The 22,608-nt window shown below is 54.4% G+C and overlaps 1 protein-coding gene across 3 annotated transcripts in view; it reads left to right on the top strand.

Moving 5' to 3' along the window:
- Positions 1-1,250: 1,250 nt before the first annotated feature.
- Positions 1,251-22,608, top strand: part of LOC113996710 (ankyrin repeat and fibronectin type-III domain-containing protein 1-like) — a 192,826-nt gene continuing 171,468 nt past the window's right edge. The window contains exon 1 of one of the 3 annotated variants that reach the window (XM_027737923.2): positions 1,251-1,385. Coding sequence is in view for 2 of the 3 variants with exons in the window: in XM_027737919.2 (XP_027593720.1) it covers positions 3,149-3,267 (119 nt within the window). In the remaining variant the exon portion in view is untranslated. Of the gene's footprint in view, positions 1,386-1,926; positions 3,268-22,608 lie in introns of those variants that run through there. The other 2 variants (XM_027737919.2, XM_027737922.2) reach the window with 2 other exon arrangements.

A 22,608-nucleotide genomic window follows, 5' to 3' on the forward strand; every position in this document is an offset into this window, starting at 1 on the left:
CATCACTGAGGACGTGGCTGCAAACCCCAGCACAGCAGCTTGTTAATGTGAAATTAGAGAGGGCTCAGCAGTATCTCAGCAGATTGCCTCTGCTGCTTCATAAGAGACACCGAACTCCTCTGGGAGCTAGCTGTTGTGACAGGCCTGCTGAAGGGCTGACCAGCCATTCCTTGAACAAGGAAGGGCCTGAGGGCTGTTCCATGTCCTTGGGGAAAGGAGGCAGTCCTTACCTTGCCCTAAGCCACCAGAGGAAAAGCAGAGGCTAAAACTCAAAGGAGAGATGTGTGAGCTTGTGCTGTGTCTGCCCCAGTGCTGGTTGTGCTTCCAGCCAGATGAGTCCCAGTCAGCCTGGTTCAGGGGACTGGGATACACTGGGGAGTCTCTGGGGCAGTAATCCCCTCTGGAGAATCACTTTCTGGGCACAGATGGGAGTGTTTATGGAGCTGTCTGAGCTTTCAGGCATTATCTTCAATCCCACCACCCCCAGTTTATCCAGACATGGGATTTTAGGAAGGCAGAGGTTCCTCCTGTTTGTTTTCCAAGTGCCATCATTGTTGGGCAATGCAAGATGGATTAAGATTTGCAGCCTTGCTGGAGGCCTGACTCCCTACCAAGAGCTGTGTCTCCTACCTATTGCAGAAATGTGGGGTGTCCCTGGCCATAGGGTTGTCCCCCATGCAGCTGGAGTGCTGGGGAAGGCTGGCTTGCTCCTTGGATTTTGTGTCCATCAATCTGTCTAATCCTCCTGCTGGTTTTTCTACAGTCTTCCAAATCGCTCTTTTGTCCCCAAACAATTCTGCTTTGCAAATGCCAAAGCAGGATCCCTGGGGCAGCATCGCTGCTCCTCTGCGCTCCCATCAGGTGGTGGGAGGAAAAGGAGAAGAGGGGATTCAAATTAACTCCACTCATCCTCTCCACTCCTCCCGCTGCCCCGTCCAGCCCCTCTCCTGTTGCCTTGGCATGGCTCAGGAGCAGATAACATCACCTGTGCCAGGTAACCCTGCCGTCCTTCTCCCCGGGTGTGTGTGTGCCTCAGCCCAGCCGCCTCCGGGAGAGCCGGCATTGTGCCTTTTCCCATGGCAGGGAAACAAGAGTTTGTCCCCTTCTGCCTCCCCTTCTCTGATCTCCCCTCGGCTGCTTCCCGCTGCCTCCCGCCAGCCCCCTTCGCTCTCGCCCGGCTCCTCTGACCCGCTTTGACGTGTTGCATTTCACGGCCCCCGGTAACGGAGAGCCGATGGGAGATAAGAGGGGTGACCGTGTTCCCGGCCCCCGCTGTGCCGCAGGGAGCCAGCCAGCGGATGCTCTGCCCTCTCCACAAACCCAGCGATTTTGGGAAGTGCCCTGGACCCCTCCCCGGCAGCGGTGGAGCCCATCGGAGGGAGAAGGTGGGAGACAAGGGGGGTGGCAGTGCGGAGCAGCGCGTAAACAGCTTTAATTTCCCCGTCTGGGAGAGAGGAGCGAGGCTTAGCTCTGCCCTCCCCGTGTGTGAGCGGGAGGCACTACGTGCCGAGGGACCGTGTGGAGGTGCTGGCAGGGTCCCCCGTGGCCGTGGGGCCCCCTGGAGCATCGCCAGCCCCCCCTTTGTGTGCGAGGCTGTGCCGGTTGGCTCCGTGTGCCGGGATGAGTGTCAGCGGAGCGGGAGGCAGCGAGCGGGGATGCTGCAAGCAAATTACCCCCCCAAAAAGCGCGGGCGGGGACGGTGGCTCTGCGGGTCACAAGCAGCTGGCGGGGGTGGCCGCCCGGGTGGCCCTGGGGCTGTGGGGTTGTGCTCCGCGGGGCGCACCAGGCTGCTCAGGCATTTAATTCCGAGCGAGAAGCTGAACATGAGCCTAGTGGAAAAGGAAGGAAGGGAAGGAGGGAGGGAAACGGGGCTGGGGCTGGGGAAGGGTTTTCGGCAGTGGATGGCCATCCCTTGTGGTGAGCAGGCTGCTTGCAGGGGATGGATCTAAGCAGGGAGACAGCAATGAATGAGGGGTTGTTTATTTTTTAACATGGCATCCAGACCGGAGGGATAAAAGGACATGCAGGTAGCTTGGGGCTCTGCCAGCTGAGTTAGCACCAGTTTTCCTTGTTGCCTCTCTTGGCGTGGCTGGGAGTCGCCGTCAGACACCTCTTCCCTGGATATGCTTCACTGACTTCATCTGGCTCTGCTCCGTGGGGCTGGAGCGAGGTTTGGGTGGTTTTTTTTCTGAAGCCCTTGTTTTTCCTCCGCCCAGCTGGCGTCAGGCACTGAGGATGCAGAGACAAGTGCTCCTGACTTGGGGAGGGCTGGCAGGAGGATTTCCCTTTGGGTTCGCAGTGTCCCCGTGTCTGCTGTCTGCTGTGGAAAGGCTTTGTGCTGGAGCGTGGGGAGCAGAGCCTGCAGGTGATCTCTAACTGGATCAGTCTCGCTTGCTTTGAATGTCTGTCCCTCTCCTTGCACTCAGGTGTTCGGTGACAGGCTGAAAAATCATGGTAGGTAGGTGCTGCCGGAGGCTGAGGGTGCCTTCTGCTTTGGAAAACAGGGAGGGAGGAAACCTAGTGGACTCTGAATAGCCTCAGGAAGAGCAAGCGGGGATTCTTCACAGGAGGAGCAGTCAAGGATCCTCTCCACCTGGTCGCCACACGCAGTAGGAACAGACCCTTTGGAAATTCATCTGAACAGCCGATTTCTTGGGGTTTCTCGTCACCTCTAATCAAACAGCATCCCCTCCCTCATCCGAGGGCCACCACAGCCACCCTGGCCACTGCTCCAGAGAGCAGCTTCCTCCCCTGCCCAGCGTCACTCGCTGTGGGAGCTCACAGACCTGTGCCAGCACTCCCAAGGGATCCTTTCCAGCGGGCACTCTTCATTTTACCCCCTCCTGCTTAACGGAGCTCTGCAGCGTCGCACTGAATACCTGTGGAGCCACCGGCCACTCGGAGCTGCCACCTGCGGCTGCCTCAGGGGGCCAGCACTTGGTACCCTCCGAATCCAAGGGATCACTGTGGAGCCGCTGCAGACTGTCCAAGGAATTCCTGGCTGAACTTCTCCTGCCTTGTGCCGTGTCTCTGTGGCCCCGCTCCCTCGCGGTGCCATGGGCTGACGGGGCACAGGGGTGTAGCATGCGCCAGGGCGCGGTGGGACACAGGGACACGGGCGGGCGCGTGCCCGGACGCCGCGGGAGCCATGGCTTCGTTCGGGAAGCTGACGGAGTACTTCAGCCTGAGGAAGTCGAGGCCGGAGCTGCGCTCCCGGCGCTGGGGCCGGCGGAGCGGGAGCTGTTGCTGTAGTGTCGTGGAGTGCAGGTACGGCGTGGCTGTGACCCCACTGTCCCGGGGCCTCCGTGTGTGCCCAGGGGCTGCGGGGTGGGAGGTGCAAGCCTTGGTGCTTTGCTTCCCGTTTGACCTCTCCTGGGGCTGCAGAGGGGGCTGGGAGCAAGCCAAGGGCTCTGGAAGCATCACCCTTTCCTGCCTGGGGCTCCCAAGTGGCTCGTTGCTGCAGGATGTCTCCAGCAGGCTCTGTGACCTGGCAACCCTGCCCAGGGCACGTCCCAGGTGTCTGTGTCACATCTCAGGTGTCTGCTGGGTGACCACGTGCAGCTGTACCTGCCTCTGTCTGGTGCTCTCTGTGTCATGCTGCTGTGTCTCACGTTAGAAGAGCGAGGTTATTGCACCAAAATCGCCCTTCCCTCCCTCTGCCCTATGCAAAATCCTCAGCTGCACCTTCTCGGGTGAAGCTGAACCTGTGTGTACGAGGTGCTGGCTGAGCCTCCTGGCATATAGGAGGGGTGGGCAGGGTCTGAGTTGTGCTCAGGGACAGGGTGCAGTGGCGAGGGGAGCTCAGACGGACACATGGATCATTGTCAGCTTGTTTGGTGTGTGGATTGAGGAGGGGATCACACTGGGGATGGGGAGCAGTGGGCTGACTGGAAATCCCCTGGGATCGTGCTGCCGCTGGAGTGCTCAGGGCCATTGTGTGGGGGGGGTGCACACGTCCTTGTTTTGCGTGTAAACGCAGTTACTGCAATTAAGAAAATTGCTCTGTGCCTAGTTGGCTTCTCCTTGGGTGTTACAAGCAGCCTGTAGGACACAACTATCACTTGGTGCTGCTCTGGGCTTTTCCCTCTCCGTGTGGGCTCAGCCTGAGCAGTGTGTGTCCCCAAACCCTCCTGCTGACCTACACAGGGTGCTTCTGGAGGGTTGTGGGTCTATGTAGAGACACACAGGGCGAAAAATAGCACCAAGGAATCCATTCACCTTCTTCCCTGGTTGTTAAGTGCCTCATACTCTGGAAAGGTTATTAAAGTATCTACAGAATGAAAAGAAGTTGGGGCCCCTCCTGCTGCTGTTCGTGCTGCTGCTGAGACAGTGGGACGTGCTGAGGCGTTGCTGTCTCCCCTCTTCCCTCGGAGCTGAAGGAGCGTCGCCTCTTCCCCGCTCACGCGTTTCTCCGGAAACGCAGAAACATTCGGGGCTGAGCCAGGAGCTTTGTTCTGCTCCTTTTTGCCTTTGTGGACAGAAACCCTGGTTTGAAACCCTGGTTTCTGTCCTGAGGTTTTTGTTGTGCTGGTGCCGAGCTGGTGTGAGGAAGGTGAGTTCTCTGGGTGCAGCCGAGCAGGGCGAGTCCCGGGGGTTTGCTGGTGTGCAGCCGAGCATGTGCCACATCTCTGGCCCGAGGCAGATGAGGAGATGTTCCCAGGGCTTCACAGCCAGTCAGTCCCCCATGCACAGGGTGCTACAGTCCTGGACCTTGGATTTTGGGGAGAGTTGGGTGGTTTCCTACATAATGAGAGATGTCACGGTGCTTTCTGAACTCTGAGATGTGAGCTAAAAAGTGGCTTTGCTGGCATGTAGCTCATGTACCAAATTTTCCATGGGGATGTACTGGCTATGGATGTGAGCAGCCTTCTAGTGGAAGGTCTCAGGTGCATGGTGTGACTCTTGGGGATGGTCCTGAGCAGGGCCAGGGGTTAGACTCGATGATCCTTGTGGGTCCCTTCCAACTTGGCTGATTCTGTGATTCCACGTTCCTGCCTGTCAGGAAGGTGGAACGAGATGGGCTTTAAGGTCCCTTCCAACCCAAACCATCTGTGTCTGAGTTCTCCCCTCATGCAGGAGTGTGGCTCACTGTACACCAGCCATGCCCTGTGTGGGGCTGGAGGAGGAGCTCCCCCCAGCCGACGTTTCTCCCCGTTCCTGGGTGCTCTGGTGCAGCCAACATCGAGCTGCAGCCCTGTTTTGTCTCCTGGGCTGTGCAGGTGCTCCAGGGCAGTTCCTCCAGGCTGGATCCGAGTGTGTGGACAGTGTTCCTGGTGTCCCTGCCTCCCCCAGGGACAGGGCTCGAGTGCCCCTATGGATACCAAGCCCATTCCCTTGATTGCTCACGGTTGATTATGGAAGTAAAAAGAAGTGTTGACTGAAGTGTGGGATGCTTTGAAATCACTGTCACTTTTCACCCCAGCTATTCGAGCTTCTGCTTGGTTTCCCCCCCCCCCAAAATGTCTTACATTGAGAAGCCCCAGGAAATCTTCACAGCTGTGATCCAAAAGCCAACACAAGGCAGCTGCTGCCATGGCTGACCCTGTCCTTGCTCTACATGGTGCTTTTTCCAGCTCTGTTGAGCAACTTTCTGCTTTTATTTCATTTCTTCACTCCAATGTGGGCAAATCAAGCATGGAAATAAGATGCTCAGCTCCCATATTTCCAAGTGCATGGATGCACCAGAGATCCTGCACCCCAGGCTCAGCAGGGTGATGTCCAACAGCCCTGACTGCAGCCCTGCCCTGGTCTTGCTCGGGGCAGCCGGGCTCCCACTGCCCTTCCCAAAGCTGTGTGATCCCCTGGGACCACAGGGAACAGACGTAGGCCGGTGCTCAGTGGAGAGGATGCACTGACTGGAGTTATTAAATTCTAAATATAGTGGTCCCACGCATTCTCATAGGACCTAACAGGAATCAGCAGGTGTGCAGTTATGGTTTTAAATAATCCTGCATTTTCGAACGACGCCTCCGGATAAAGCAACGCGAACGATGTGGGGTGAGTAAGTCTGCTGGGCTGGACAGTTTGTGGATAGAGGAGGAGCCCAGCAAAAGCATCACCTCATCCAGGTGCTTTTGGGCAATCATGCTGCCTTCGATGTTCCCTCCTGCTCTGCCACCACCTGTGGCACAGAGCTGTGCTGGGATTTGTGTTCTCTCAGCTGGAGGCTTCTCCAGCCTGAGCCATGCCTGCTGTGCCTGGCAGGAGGGCAAATGCTCCCCTCTGGAGCTGTGGCACAGCAGCCTGGTGTTGGTAAATCAACAGGACAGTTGGTCCCAGGGCTGCGAGGCCCCAGGGTGACAAGGTGTGACAGCGTGTCCCCGTCCTGGGGCAGGGACTGGCAAGCCGAGCCGAGCCCAGGAGAGCAGGTGATTTATTTGCAGCAACTTTTCTCCATCCAGCAGGAGCGGTGATGGATGAACCAAAAAGTGCATCTGATGGTCTCCAGAGCTGCACTGCTCCATGTGGGATGAGGGCCTATCGCAGGGATAGGGGATAAGGGGATTTCTCTGCAGGTACCTGTGGGGGAACCACGGGGGGCTGAGGGGCCTGCTGAGGTTTGGGGGGTTGTTCTTTGTGTTACCTCACTGTGCCAGCCCCGAGGTGCTCATGCCCAGCTGTGTGTTGGTAGGAAGGGCAGAGAGGATCTGCTCTGGCATGGAGGAGAAATGAAAGGAAAAGGCAGGTTATATGAAATAGCTCTTCTCTTATTAAGGTATTTTATAAGCTGAAAGGTCTGGACAATTGATTTTGGGTTCCTGCAGCTTTTGAAAGTGGATCAGAACATCATGGAAAGCCGTTGTGTTGTAACTGAGCTGAGAAAATGGCTCTGCTCTGCTTTGAATGTGCCAGGGAGGCTCCAGGGCAAGCTGAAATTCTCGGGAGCGGGCTGGCACCTTCCCAGGCTGCTGTTTTCAACCAGGGAGCTGGGCTGGCAGAGCCCTGGGCTGGGATCCTGGGTGCCTGCAGTGATTCTGGGAGGACGAGGGTCTGCTGTCATGTGACAGAGCTCACGGGTTTTCTCAAGGACACCCTTGGAATTGGTCTCAACAGGATGCAGGGGGGGCAAGCAGATCTCCCCGAGAATGCCAGTCCTATCACCCAAGTGGTGACCTGCAACAGTAACCAATTAATTTAAAAAAAAAAATCCCAATTAAAAATCATTATAAAATCATAAGTCCTGTCCAGGGGTGGGTTTTGAAAGGCATTTTCTCCTCTAGGTGGGAACTCAGGGGCTGATTCAGTGGCTTCCTCTCTTGGCCCAGGACTGTTCTGGGATAGATCCACTCACCTGGCTTCAGGAGGTCGATGCCTGTTCCCTCTTTGAGACCTGCCAAAGGTCTCCCTCCCTTCCTCTGTGCTTCCCAGAGCCCCACAGAGGGGCTTTGATGTGCTCCCTTTGGGATCACTGCCTAGTTAGGGAAAAGGAGATCTTTGGGATGGAGGAAGAGGAGGAAGAGACTTGTGCCTGGGTTTGGATCCTGCATGCTTCTCCTGGGGGAGACCTTCAGCCTTGGAAGCAGCAGAGCTGATGAGCCCTGAAAACTTGGGGGGTAAAGATTCTGTGTCCTCAGTGGGCTCCAGGAGACGAGTTTTTCCCTGTCTTGGGGTGAGCTTGGTGAAACCCAGGGAAGCTCAGCTTGGGAAACAAGGATGAGAGGGGGTTGGCTCGTGGTGAGCAGGGAGCAGGCAGGCAAGATGGAACCTTTAGGGTTCCACTGCCTTTTTTCTCAACACCCGACTTGGAAGTTGGTGTTAATTAACAATGAATTAAATTATGTAAGAATTATATTACATAAAAATTTCAACTTGCCCGGCCTGATTTTGCCCATGTCATTTGATAATGTCCAGCTGAAGGAACAGTGCTCCAGGTGATGCTCCAGCTTTGCACTCACAGAGGGCAGAGGTGGGTCCGTGTGTCCCTGTTGCTGGCAGGGTTGGAGCCTCTCCCAAGGAGCTGCTCTTTATAGCAGGGAACTGTAACCTGCCCTCCCCTGGGGATGTTTTCCACACTGATATCCTGATCCATGTTTCTTGCTGTGTAGTTTGATGGACTTTGAGATGGAGAGGGGTAGTGGGGTATGTTTTCCTGGCAGGATTGTGTTTAGTTGTTTTTGGGTGCTTAAAAATATCTCCTCAGCTCTGGCAGCACGTCTGTGCTCAAGCACATGGTCGTGATGGGGGACAGAGGAACTGGCAAGTTTTGGGGCTGGAAAAGTGCACGGAAGGAATAGTTCCTGTGTTAGCTGCACACAGCATGAGACAGGCAAAGGTGGCAGGTAGAGATGCTCAAAGGGGCTTCTCTGAGGGGCTCTGAGGGTCTCTCCTACATGGTTGAGAGTTTGCCTGACTTTTCCCACTTGTTTTTTGACACATTTTGAACAAAACCTTTCTGCTCCCAAATGACACATCCGTATGGAAAGATACCTGCATTTTAAAGGAGAAAACAAGTAAGGAACTTGGAAGTGTTTTGGGTTAAGTGAGAAGTTTCCACCTGAAATTAGTCAATAAGATGTTTTCAGCACTTGTATTCCAAACTGCCTGCTGAGGTACCAGCAGGAAAACCTGTGTGGGTGCATGGACTCACATTTTTTGCTGTAACAGATCATTGTAACCTGTTAAAAAAATCGATGTCCATCGCTACTGCATGGAAGTGGTCTGTGCTGGTGCTGGAAATAGATCCTAAATCCAGTGCTAGTGACTCAGTCCATGGCCTGCTTCACTGAGGTGCTGACCACCCATTAATCCTGTTAACTGCAACAGGCAGTGAACACTCAGCATCTTCACAGCTTGGCTGGGCAAGAACATGAGAAAGAGCTTTAGGAGCTGAAATCTTCAGCCTCGTTCAGCTGGAGATGCTCTGGGTCAGGGTCTCAGGGGGATGGAGGGCCTTGGGCTGCACAGCTGGATGTGGGGTGTCCTCAGGGGCAGCTCGTGTGCTCCTGGGTGAGGCTTGTTTGAAATGATGCTCCAAAGTCAGGAACTCCTCTGCTCTGGAGCCAGGCTGGGAGAGCTGAGGGTGTCCAACCTGGAGAAGAGAAGGCTCCAGGGAGACCTTGGAGTCCTTTCCAGTGCTTGAAGGGGGGTTATAAAAAGAAGGAAAGTGACTTTTTACACAGGCAGACAGTGACAGGACAAGGGAGAATGGTTTTAAACTAAAGGAGGGGAGATTTAGATTAGGTGTTAGGAAGAAATCCTTCCCTGTGAGGGTGGTGAGGCCCTGGCACAGGTTGCCCAGAGAAACTGTGGCTGCCCCATCCCTGGTAGTGTCCAAGGCCAGGTTGGACGGGGTTTGGAGCAACCTGGGCTAGTGGAAGGTGTCCCTGCCCATGGCAGGGGGTGGAATTAGATGAGCTTTAAGGTCCCTTCCAATGCAAACCATTCCTGGCTCTGCTCTGTCCCACCTGCCCTGGTGTCCCGGCGCTGAGTGGTTGTGCCTGTTGGGGTCACTGGTGACTTTCAGCTCTTGAATTTCACATCTGCCCCCTTTACCCTCTGAGCTAGTGGTCCATGATGAGCTACAGGACCAAGCCCTCGTCCCCTCTGCTCTGTGCCAGCCTTTCCCCAGGCTGTGTGTGCCACATCCCCAGTGTCTCACAGCCATGACAAGCTGTCAGACGTGAGTGGCTCTGTTTTGTGAGCAGAGTGGCAGTGCCACGGGAGGAAATGACATTTAGCTTTGTTTCTTGATTGAGCTGCCTGGGTTCTGTATATTAAAACTAAAGAGGCTTTTTAGCTTTGTTCTCCCTCGTTGTTTGCAGCGCCAGGGCTGGAAACTGTCAAGAAGGGGCTTGGGAAGCAGCACGGAGAAGAAATCCATCTCTCCATCAAACCTATCCTTGCATGGGGCCTCTCCACCAAACCTTGACTTGTCCTGGTTTTCTGTGGAGGTTTCTGTGCACTGGGGGACATCTGGGTGCATTCCCAGTTCCAGCACCCAGTAACCTGCTGGTCTCAGTTCTGCAGAGCTCCCAGTGCTGCAGTGGGATGCTGGCTCCACACCCTCGGGGCAGGGGAAGCGATGTGCACAGAGCCAGGTGTGCTTGGGCCTCTTGATGTTCCTCAAAAACCTGCTCCCATGGCTGAGTGTTTAATATCTGTCCCATGAAAGTGCTTGCATTTCTGGGACTTGGAGCTGGCTGTGAAAAATTTCTGGATCTGACAGACTGAGAAAGCACATCCGAGCTCTCCGTGTCATCTTTTGGGGCCATGTTGCATCTAAAACCAAGGGGTGTGGTTTGTACCCAGTATTGTCCTTTTCTGCCTGGCTTTGGCCTCTTTTGAAAGTCAGTTTTTGGGCTGGGAGATGAGGTTGGGGGCTGCCTAATTTCTGCACAAGCTGCAGCTAATCTTTGCCTGGATTAGGCAGAAAAAGATGAACGGTCATCCCTTATTTTTGAATGGTACTTGGATGGGGTAGTGGGAGGAAGGGTAAATGATACTGGCATTAAGGGGAATTACATAGGTGGTGTGACTGCAGGAGACGTTTCCTTCAGCAGAAAGCCTTGGCCTGTGAGTCACAGTTGCTCGAAAGACTGTTTGATTCCTGATTCCCCCACTGTTTTGGCTCTGAGTCACAGCTGGGTGGGGGCGCAGGTAGGAAACAGAAGCACCAGCAACCAACCCCAGTGGGATTTGCGCACGGAGGGGGGAAGGAAGTGACTCCAGACAGCGGATGGGAATGTTAACAGCTTCTAATAAAAGTGGTGGCTGGCAAGGGGAAGGTTTCTGAATGGGGGTTGTCCCTGTGTGCCCTTCTCTGCCTGCTCCTGCCTGTGCGGGGCATTCCCGGGTGTGTGGGGACACTGGGAGGTCCCCAAGGTATGTGGGGACATTGGGCAACCTCTGGGGTGTGTGGGGACACTGGGAGGTCTCCGAGGTATGTGGGCACACTGGGCAGCTCCCGGGGTGGTTGGGACACTGGGTTGTCTCCAGGGTGTGTGGGGACGCTGGGTGGTCCCTGAAATGTCTGGGGACACTGTGCAGTCCTGGGGGGACACTGGGCAGTCACATGTGTGGGGCTGAACTGGCTCAAGCAGAGCTGGGGAGGAAGGGGAGAGGGGATATACTGACAAAAAAGACTCTCTCTAGACCCAGGAAGAAGCATTTCGAAGAGGAAAGAAAAAAAAGGACAGTGCTGCTGGGAATATTTCAGATGGAAAAACTAGAATACTTCATTTAATAATTAAAAAGGTTTTTTTCCACAAAAATTTTTGTTTTCTCCTCAGGGAATACTTGGCAATTATACAAATTAATGCAAAATATTTTTAGTTTGCATTTTTTTGATGGGAGAGAATGCAGGAGGGAATAAGCAGATCCTTCTGGTTCATTGGCTATAACAGGCACTTTGGCGTGAGGGGAGCAGAGCAGAGCCCAACCCTCATCCCCCACCTGAGGCAACCCCTGGTATGGGTACACCTGCCTGGAGCACCCATGTGCTTCCACAGATGTCTGGAAACCACTGGAGCTGGCATTTGTACCTGCTGGCTGCTCCTGGCCCTGCTGCCTGCCCTGTGTGCAGAATTTGTGTGACTGTCTCTGTTACATCTATTTTTCAGCTGCAAATCCATGTTTGTGGAAAAGCTGGAAAGCTTCAGTGCATTTTTATGTTGCTTTAAACAACAAATGGATAAAATTTATCACAGAATCACAGCCTAGTTTGGGTTGGAAGGGACCTTAAAGCTCATCTCATTCCAACCCCTGCCATGGGCAGGGACACCTTCCACTAGCCCAGGTTGCTCCAAACCCTGTCCAACCTGGCCTTGAACACTTCCAGGGATGGGGCAGCCACAACCTCTTCAGTGGGAAAGGGAGATCTTATTCTGGCTGAGGATTTTAGAGGCTGTTTTTCCACCAGCAGGGAGGTGCATCCTGCAGCAGGGCTGTGCTTCCCCTGGCAGAACCTGTCCCTGCCTTCCTCTGCGGGAGCTGAGCTGACACTGCTCACAGAAGTGGCTGAATCCCCATCCCTGGAGTGTTCAAAAGCTGTGTGGATGCAGCCCTTGAGGATGTGGTTTACTGGTGAACACGGTGGTGGTGCTGGTTGATGGTTGGATTTGATGATCTTATAGGTCTTCTTCCACCTTAATGGTCCTGTGATTCTGCAGACAGCCTGGCAGCTGAAGCTGTGCCCAAGCTCTTGCTTGGAAATAAAATGTTTTTGGGCTTTGCTTCCTTGCATCCCATGGCTGGACCTCCAGCCCTGGGAATTGGTTCCTTGCCCTCAGTGCTGAAGTTCAGTGAGGGGCTGGCTGGGACCAGACCTGAGTCTGCCCTCGAGGAAACCCATCCCCAAGTGCTCCTGCCTGGCCCCTGTGGCTGTCACGGGCAGGGCTGGACTTTCTCTGTGCTGTTTTGGGCCTCTTTGCTCCTGTTCTTTCCCTCACAAGACAGATAAAATCCATTAACCTGGCTATGAGCAGCTGTTGGAGGGGTCCTTGCTGGAGCTCTACTCCCAGCTCCTCCCAGCTCTCATTAGTCCTGCACTGAAAGCCATTTTTTAAGGGATTTTACTGTATTGTGTTGGGAGCATAAAAATGTGTCTTGTTGAATGGGCTTGTCCCTCTGACCCTGGCAGTGACCTCCCTCTTGTGCTTCAGATGAAAATGAAAACCAGCCCAGGGTTCTGGATGAAAGGTGGTGCCCAGGAGGGTTTAAAACAACAACATGCCTATGATTATAAATCTGTTTTTTGACCGAAACATATGAAATAATTATTTTTGCCAGGGGTTAGTAGTCAGAGACGGATCAGCTCTGCCACTGTTCGCCTCCAGTGCTGGGAAACTTGGTCACGCTGCAGAAATGATGGGATTTAAAGCAAACTGAGCTGCTCCGACAGCTGTCTGGAGTGTCTCTGTGCTGGAGCACGTCGAGTTCAGGCCTGAAGCCTCTGCCCCGTGGTTGTCAGGAGCAGCAGCGTTCTTTCCAAGATGATCTCAGCGGCTTTTTGTCTCCTCTGTCGTGTGACTTGGATTTTGAAGCACCAGGGGAGACCAGCCCCGTGTCATGGGACTGGGAACGGGACCAGGAGCTGGGGGGCAGCAGTGCAGGGGCATCACAGCTCCAGTGCTGGAGGTGGCTGCAGTGCTGGACCCCTTCACATCCTCCCTGAAAGGTGTTTGCAGGTATGAAGGAGGCAGTCTTGTATTTATTTGTACATTAGCCAACCTTTTAAACTGGAGCTGGGATGTTTGTCATCCATGTCACTTGTGCTTCATTAGCTTTTGTCCCCGAAATTTCTCAAGGCAGACAAGAGGTGCATAAACCCCAGAAAAGAAAAGCCAGGAGCCAGGGCACGACGTCTGTGGTTGTGTCTTGTGAGTGTGGGGACAGGGAGGTGTCTGCTGTGCCCCAGCCTTGGCAGGTCATAGAACCCCTTCTCCTCTCTGCTCTGCCTCCCTTTCATTCCCATCAGTGTGTGGTTACTGGCGAGGTGGCACTGGGCACTCTGTCCTTTACAGCAAGGAGCTGTGTTCCTGCATTGCTTTGCTCTGGGCCGCTGTCTCTGCCCTGAGTCAGTGTGTCCATCGTGCAGTGGCTGTGTCCCAACCACGTCCCAGCCACGCTTTGCTGTCCCTCTCCCGCCTCGGGGCTGGCCACGTTTCCAAGTCACTGGTGTGTCCCTGGGGGTTGAATCCTGCTCATGAGCTGACTTTCAGTGTGCAAGACCTTTGGCTTGTGAGCTTCTTTATGCATCTCAAACACCCTCCTTCCTAAGGTGGGGAGTGCAGCCTCAGCGCTCTTCCTTCTGCAGAGCGTGTTGTGTTCCCTGCAGAGCACCCTGGATGCCTTTGGCCATCCTCTCTGCATCACCTGGATGGCAGAGCCTGGCTACGAGCACAGGGATGCTGGGACATTCCCCACGCTGGTCCTGAGGATGCAGGTCACGCTCTGGAGCTGCCGGGAGGGAGGATGCTCGTCTGCTTCGCCACCGCGCCGGGACTCAGTGTGTTCACCTTCGTCTGCCCTCCCTGCCCATTTGTCAGAGGGAACTCTGCGAGCAGGATAGATGTTCACGCTCCATGGATGTTCCTGCTTCTTTCCCTGCACTGGGGACTTTCTGCCTTTGGACTTTTTGCTGTGGAGGTGCAGCTCCAGCCGGGCTGGAGCCCCCCCCCGAGAGTCCCCCCCACCGAGAGCCCGGTCCCTGCTTCACCCCTGAATGGTGTGTGAGCAGTGCAGCAGGTGGGCAGGGGGGAGCACAGGGCTCCTCTCACCTGTGGGATGGGGAAGGGATGGTCTGGTGGTACCACAGGGATAGAGCATGACAGAGAGGGCAGGGTGAGCCCGGTGAGGGCCCCCAGGGACCCAGGGAGTGCTTCTGGGTTGGGGAGTGGGCAGAGCTCCCTGCTGGCTGGGGGTATGGTTCACTGCCTGCAGCAGAGCTGGAAAAACACGTTCTTTTAACAAAGAAACCAACATCCTTTGAATGAATGAACAGCAGTGTCTGGCCCCACCATATTTCCTTATCCCTCTTTAACAACTGGATTTCAGTGACTGGTGGAATGGAGGTGTCGCTGTGAAACACAGCCACGGTGCCTGGTCTGGGCCTGCTGATGTGCAGAGTTTGTTCTTTTCATCCCTGGGGGTGGCTTTGCCTGTTGCCCAGCTTGGACTCCGGAGTGGTGTCAGTGGTGCTGGGTGTGAGCAGCAGTAGCAGGTCTTTCTTTACCTGGTGGGTGAGAGGCTGTTGCCCACTTGAGTGCTCAGTGCTCTTCAGGGCAGCTTCAGCCACAAGAAGGACTCTTGGCCCTTTCCTGGGAAATTTGGAACTTGTGCCCAGCCCAGCAGGGTGGTACTGGGAGCAGGGCTGGGCCTCGGGGCACAGCAGTTCATAGCAGTCAGTGGTGCTGAATCCTTCTCCAAGTAGCCCTGGAACATTTTACTGGGGCTGCCCTCAGCACGTGGGGTGTGTGCCCTCCTCTCCTGCACCTCCCCCAGCCCCTGGAGCCTGGCCCGTCCCTCTGAGTCAAAGCACATTTGCAGGGACAGGAGCAATTATTCCCTGGATGCCGGTGGAGAGATGCTCTGCAAGCCAGAGAGGTGGCAGGAGAAGAAGCTTTTGCAAACCAGCTGGTGGAAATCATGGTATTTACCAGCTCGCAGCTGAGCCTGGGAAGGTATTTTTATAGCTTCACATGGCTGGTTTTTTTCTTTTCTGAACTTGCATGCTGAATGCTGTTTTGGGTTTTGTTTTGCTTTGAAACTGTCTCCCAGCCAGATGAAAGATGCTCTGTTTCAGCTCTCGTCCTCCGCTCCTCACACATACACCGGGCAGCCAGAAAGGAAGGTTTTCTGTTTGGGTGTTTTTTGAATGCAGAGGAAAGATGTCTCAGTGATTTTCTTTGGATTTGCAACCCACGAGGTCAATCCACTGGAAACAATGCCAGTGACTCACGGGTTTGCTCACAGCTCATAAGGTTTGCAGAGCAAACTGGTGATTTGGACAGGTGAGGATGCCCTCTGAAGGCTCCACTCTTCTGAAATCCTTGGCCTTTGGTTTCCAAGGCTACTCTGTGTCTTACCCAGTTGATCTCTTCCTCTCAGACTCCTTCTCTAGGCTTCTGCACTGCTGTGTGACCCCCTTAAACTTAATTCCCTGCCCTCCCTGGGGTCTTGCCACTGCTTTGGGTGCTGGACCACACTGAACCCCATCCTGGAGGCACTGTCACTGCTGCCTTGTGCTTCCGTCCAGGAAAAGCTTCTGAGACACCTCCAGCCTCCTCTGCTTCCCTTCTGCTCCCGCTGCTGCCTTTTCCTGTGGAGCCCCTCTGCAGAAACCAGCTGCAGGCAGATGTTGGCTTGTCTGGTGGGGATGGAGGAGCTCCTGGCTCAAATCCCTGCTAACCCCAGGGCTCACAGCCCCCTCGAGGCACAGCTCACACTGCTGAGCACCATGCACTCCTGGGCTGTCAAGAGGCTCAGCTGTGCCTTGCTTTGGGCTCTGGGAGCTGGGCTGGCCTGGTTCCAGCCCAGGCTGGTGGGGTGTCCTGGCTGCTTCCTGTGGGAGCAGGTTCTGCCTCCCCCCGGGCATGGAAAGTGTAGGGAAGTACCCTAGGGATGGCAGTACAAGATGATCCCTGTGCCATGGAGCTGAGCACTGCAGGGAAACCTCATGGAATCACAGCATGGTTTGGGTGGGAAGGTGTGATGACCCATCCTGAAGGGGGTCGTTCCCCCAAAAGGTGGGTTGTTGCAAAAGGGACCTTAAAGTCCCATCTCGTTCCAACCCTCTGCCACGGGCAGGGACACCTTCCACTAGCCCAGGTTGCTCCAAGCCCTGTCCAGCCTGGCCTTGGACACTTCCAGGGATGGGGCAGCCAGAGCTTCTACAGCCAACCTGTGCCAGGGCCTCACCACCCTCACAGGGAAGAATTTCTTCTCAACATCCCATCTAACCCTGCCCTCTGGCAGTGGGAAACCATTCCCCCTTGGCCTGTTCCTCCATGCCTTGTCCCCAGTCCCTCTCCAGCTCTCCTGGAGCCCCTTTAGGCCCTGGAAGGGGCTCTCAGGTCTCCCTGGAGCCTTCTCTTCTCCAGGTGAACACCCCCAGCTGTCCCAGCCTGGCTCCAGAGCAGAGGGGCTCCACCCTTGGAGCACCTTCCTGGCCTCCTCTGGACTCGTTCCAGCAGCTCCACATTTGTCTTGTGCTGAGGACCCCAGACCTGGATGCAGCACTCCTCCTGCCCTGGCTCTTTAGCATCCTTGTTGGCCTTTTAGGACTGTGAGCACTTTGGGACCTGTTTTCCCTGTCACCTTATGCCTGCTGGGGTCTCCACAGGCTGTTTCAGGGAGTGGACGTGGGTGTTATGTTCATTTTTTTTCCATCTTGCAGCGATTTGTTTTAGTAAGAGGCCGTGGGCTGTACTGGAGGTGCTCACCTTCTTCCTCCTAATTCCAGAGGGGGCTGTGGTGGGTAATGGCTCCTCCTGGCTTGTAGCATCTCCTGTTTCTCTGAATCCAGCTGGAACCCTTGCTGAGTTTTTAAGGTCAGGTTGCTAAGTTACACCTCCTTGGAGGAGCGGGCTGAGCAGCGTGTTACAGGCAAGAGAAGATCTGGGAGCAGTGTCCCTCTGCAATAACCAGGCTCTCCTGGCCCCTCTCTCTGCCATCCTCCCTCAGCCCAGGCTCACTACATTCACCTGTTCTACCCCAAAGCTTCAGCTTCAGCTTTATCAGCTTCCTTCTCTCAGCAGATTTAGTGAACTGAGGGTGTAGAGGAGCCCTCCCCAGTTACCTGTGGGATGCCGTGTGGTGCTGCAGGAGGAGGAGCAGCACTTTGGCTTCTCTGTCTATATATTTTTTTTAATTCTTATTTGCCACTGGGGGCTGTGAGATCTTTGGGACACGTGTTGTTCCCCTCGGAGCTTGGAAGTGGCCTCTCGTGTCCCTCATGTGTCAGGGCTGTCACCAAGCCACAGCTCTGGAGAAGGCAGGCCAGGTCTAGGGTAGCTGCTGCCCTGCTCCTCTGCCCCTCTTTCTCTTTAGCCTTCCACTCCAGATTGCCCTCCCCTTCTCCTTCCCATTTTCCATGAATAGCCCTCCTCTGGGAAGGCTGGGAGGAGCTGGATTTGGGCAGTGGGTGCTTGAGTTTGTCTGAGAGCTGCTGGGACTGGGTGCTGTGGCAGAGTGAAGGCTTCCCTCTTCCCAGGAATGGGACATCTCTGGAGGGTCACCATCCTTGGGCATTTCCAGGAGATGTGCAGAGTGTTTTCTTGCTCAGTTCCCAGGAAAATCATGTAAATCGGGGAGGCTTATTGGGGTCCTTTTTGGATTGTGAGAATAGTGGATTTAGGGTTCTTTTCCCCTCTTACTCCTCTCTCTGTTGTGCTGCCGGATTTCTTCTGGGGCTGGTGTTGTGACTCCTTCATGCTTCCCAGGCAAGCTGCAGACTGCATGGATTGGGCTGGGAAGTGCCCTCCAGAGAGCAGCTTCTCCCACACAGAAACAAGCTGGGAGTGTGTGCAGTTTGCTTCAGCTTGCAGGAGACATGCAGGATCTGACTTTCCCTGGTTTAACTTGCATTAACCTTTTCTCTATCCTTCCCTTTATCTCAGCCTTTCCCCTCTCTTTCCACGGGGATGGAGAAGCCACCCCGCCAGGACATCCCAACAGGGAAGGCACTGGACACAGCACAGCTTCAGAGATGTGTTCTGCCTATTTTCTTTCCACTTTTTTTGGTCCTAGTGACTCTTTGTGTCAGCCTGTGTGCTCTCAGCAGAGCCTGGGGAAGCAGTGCCTGCTGCCTAGTTAGCAAAAGGAGATCTTTAGGATGGGGGAAGAGGTGGGTGAGATGTGTGCCTGGGTTTGGATCCTTCATCCTTCTCCTGGGGAGACCTGCAACCTTGGAGGCAGCAGAGCTGATGAGCCCTGAAAACTTGGGGGTAAAGATTCTACATCCTCAGAGGACTCCAGGAGAGGAGCTTTTCCCTGGCTTGAGGTGACCTGTGGCTGTCCCTAGGGCTGGTGACAGGGACCTGGCCCCGGTGATGGTCCCACATTTCCCCTTCTGGCTGTGGACTGGGAAGTGATGGAGCTGTCACTGGGCTCCTGCCTGAGCTCTCACATGCAGCCAGAAGGATTTTTCCACCCTTGTCATGACTTGATTATGTGCTCTCCTTCCTACCCAAATGCTCAACAGCAGCTAAATATAGGCTGCAGCAGTGTTGATTATGGCTTTTCTAATCGAGCTTTACACTCCAACAGGGATCTCTACTAATGGGATGTGGCATCCTTGAGAGCACCCAGCTGAGGAGCCTGCTTGAGAAGCAGATGTAGACACAATGTGACTTCCCAGTGGGATCAGGTCCTGCTGACAGTTGCTTCTGGAGCTGTGCACAGAATCCTGGTTTTGGCTGAAATAGAGTTAATTTTCTTCCCAGAAGCTGGTCCAGGGCTCTGGTTGGGATTTAGGATGAGAACAATGTTGGTGACACACTGATGGTTTGGTTGTTGCTGAGCAGTGCTCTCCCTAAGTCAAGGATTTTCCATTTCCCATGCTCTGCCAGCGAGGAGGTGACAGGAACTGGGAGGGATCATGGCCAGGACAGCTGATCCAAACTGGCCAGAGGGATATTCCAGACCATGGAACATCATACCCAGTATGGAAACTGGGGAAGTTGGCTGGGGGACCAGTTGGGCTTTTTGTGTGGTGAGAGACTGTACTGGGCACCACTTGTCTGTCTGGGATTTTAATCCTCTCGCTCTTTTCTTATCTCCATTTTCATTACAGTTATTATTATAATAATTAAATTTTACTGTATTTCAGTTATTAGACTGTTTTTATCTCAAGGTTTTTATCTCAAAAAGGGTTTACCTTTTTTCTGATTCTCCTCCCCATCCCACTGGGGAGGTTGGGATGAGCGAGAGGCTGGGTGGAACAGGGGTTCAGTCACAACACACAGGATGGTAGATTCACAAAGCCAGAGGAATTCGAGTTCAGATTTCAGATCTAAACAGCTTTCTAGTTGTTTTGCTTTTTCTGATAAAATAAATCACTCCCTGCAGATATACAACTTAAAATCGCTCCTCTAACAGAGTGAATTCTTCTGTTTTCCCTGCTGTGTGACTCGTGTGAGTGGCCCTGTGGGCACAAAAGGATGGAGCACTAAAATGTTCATGAGGTTCTGCAGGTGATGGAGCTGTACACAGGTATCCTGGGATTTGCATGCAAGAAGAAAGGAATGTTTTGAACTCATTTATGCAGCACAGCGACATGTTAAGCTCCATCCCCGTTGCCTTGTGCCAGTGAAATGTGTTACAATGAGAGGTACAAATGTTCTGCTGGAATAGAAACGGCTCAGGATGCTAATTCTGGCTTTGTATCTCCTGGTGCAGTTCGTTTCCATGCTGATTCCCAGTGAAATGTGGTGCTTGGGGTGGACAGGATGGTGCTGAGCACCTGGCACAGCTGTGGAAGTGCCTCTCCAGGACTGGGGCAATACTGTCCCTGTCCCATTCCCAGAGCACTCTGTGCAGCTTCACCTGGGAATTAAGAGAGAATGTGACTGATTTGTATTACCAAAATTCTGATCCTAACGTTGAAATGTGCTCCCCATCCCTGCTCGGGGGACACACACTCGGGGCTGGCAGTGGCTGCTGTGGCTGCTGGTGGCTCAGCCCCAGCGATGTCCCTGAGGTGTTAGTGGGACCATCCCGTGGGAAATGGCTGCATGGCACCACTCCCACATCGCTGCTCACCTCTGGGTGACATCAGACACCAACACACTTGGGAGCTGCTGCCACATCTGTAACAGGGGGGAAAACCAACCGGGATCAACGTGGCGGGGACAGGCGGCACTGCGGGTCAGGAGCTCTGGCACCACAGACTCTGCCTGCCTGACCTGCAGGACTGGAGAGTGAACTAGGATGACATTTGGTGCTGGAACATGCAGGGAGAGAGAGGGGCTGCCCTGCAGTCTGCACTGGGAGCTCAGCTCTGCATGATCACAAGGCTAAAGCCAGGCTGGGGGAGCTGGGGGTGCTCACCTGGAGAAGAGAAGGCTCCAGGGCCTAAAGGGGCTCCAAGAGAGCTAGAGAGGCACTTTGAACAAGGGCAAGGGGAATGGCTTCCCACTGCCAGAGGGCAGGGTTAGACGGGATATTGGGAAGGAATTGTTGGCTGTGAGGGTGGGGAGGCTCTGGCACAGGCTGCCCAGAGAAGCTGTGGCTGCCCCATCCCTGGAAGTGTCTAAGGCCAGGTTGGACGGGGCTTGGATTCACCTGGTCTAGTGGAAGGTGTCCCTGCCCATGGCAGAGAGTGGGACTAGATGGGCTGCAAGGTCCCTCCCAGTCCAAACCATCCTGGGATTTTGTAATGCTCCAAGACAGGTGGAGGATGCTGAGTCTGAGGTAGAGGGAGGGCAGTGAGAGGCGTGGAAACATCCATGGGGAATGAAAGCTCATTTTGTGAGAGAAGACCGAAAGAACTTTCCTTAATCAGCCTTGAAAAATGCAGGCGGAAAGGGGCTGGGACTTCATTATAATGGAAATTAATCATGGGAGCAAACACCAGAGAGGGGGGATAATTATTTAAGCTGAAGGTTAATATCGGCACAAGAACAAATGAGCATAAACCAGCAAAGAATTGAATTTTGGATGGAAATTTGAAGGATCTGCACCATTCAGTGTGAGATTTGCCCATGGCAGGGGGTTGGAACGAGATGATGCCTAAGGTCCCTTCCAACCCAAACCATTCCATGGTTCTGTGATTTGGGAACAGCCCCCTTGGAGTGTGCTGGGGGGCTCCTTTGGGCTCAGCTGTGGGTTCTGTGACAGCAGGGGAAAGGGGACAGCCTTGGAGTGACCCCAGCCTGTACCCCCAGCACAGGGCAATCCCTGCATGCCTCCTCATGCCACAGCAGTGCTGGGCTCTGTTCCTTTTTGTCACATTTCTGGGGTCCTTGCAGCATGGCCTAGGCCAGTGTCAGATCTGAGGAGGGCACCTGAGGTCCATCCCTTGGCGGAGGCTCTGGGATGAAGCAGGAGAAGGGGGACCCACTCCCATTGCACTGCTTGGCTCACTGGGGTTTTGGAGGAGGTGGTGACACATGACCACACTGCCAGCACATGGATGTGTGTCCTGGTCACCCCTGCAGATTTGGAGACCCCATCATCAAATTCAAGTGAGTTTTGACCCCACAGAGACCTTGAATTTGTGTTTCTACATGTTTCATGACACCTTTGTGAACTCTGCAGTCCCTGCTGTTGGAGTCTGGACCTTCCCTAGTGCCCGACCCTGGGACCCTGGAGTGACCTGGTTTCTACCACAAATACCTTTCTGGTGTCTTGGATGATGCTCACTGGGGGTTTTACTGTCTTAAAGGCAATTTGTATCCCTTCAATCTTGAACCTGCTGGTTTCTTTATTTGCTTAATTCAGATTACCTGTGAGTTTTGAGGTGGGGTGGGTGCTAGAATGCTTTGTGTGCTGTTTATGCTGCTTGTGCCTTGCAGCTTCAGATGCAGATCCTCATTACAGTACTGGCCAAGGGAGAGGGCTTTCCTGGGACAGCAGCAGCTTTGCAAACAGCATGGTGCTCAACATGAGCTGGTGTGCCCAGGTGGGCAAGAAAGCCAGTGGCCCCTGGCCTGTACCAGCCATGGTGTGGCCACAGGCCCAGGGCAGTGCCCATCCCTGTGCTGGCACTGCTGGGGCACCTCCAGCCCTGGGGGCAGTTCTGGGACCCTCAGACAAGGGACACTGAGGGGCTGGAGTGTGTCCAGGGAAGGGAATGGAGCTGGGGAAGGGGCTGGAGCAGCAGGAGCGGCTGAGGGAGCTGGGGGGGCTCAGCCTGGAGAAAAGGAGGCTCAGGGGGGACCTTCTGGCTCTGCAACCCCCTGACAGGAGGGGGGAGCTGGGGGGGATCGGGCTCTGCTCCCAGGGAACAAGGGACAGGATGAGGGGAAACAGCCTCAAGCTGTGCCAGAGGAAGTTTCAGTCAAATATTGGGAAAATTTCATCATGGAAGTGGTGGTCAGCTATTGGAACAGGCTGCCCAGAGCAGCGGTGAAGTCACCATCCCTGGAAGCATTTAAAAAAGGTGTAGGTGTGGCGCTTGTGGCCATGGGTTAGTGCTGGGATAATGGTTGGACTCGGTGATCGTAGAGG

The sequence above is a fragment of the Pipra filicauda genome, unplaced genomic scaffold (genome assembly GCF_003945595.2).
Source record: "Pipra filicauda isolate LSUMZ 115617 unplaced genomic scaffold, ASM394559v2 scaffold319_size1146426_pilon, whole genome shotgun sequence".
In the NCBI taxonomy this organism is placed as follows: domain Eukaryota; kingdom Metazoa; phylum Chordata; class Aves; order Passeriformes; family Pipridae; genus Pipra; species Pipra filicauda.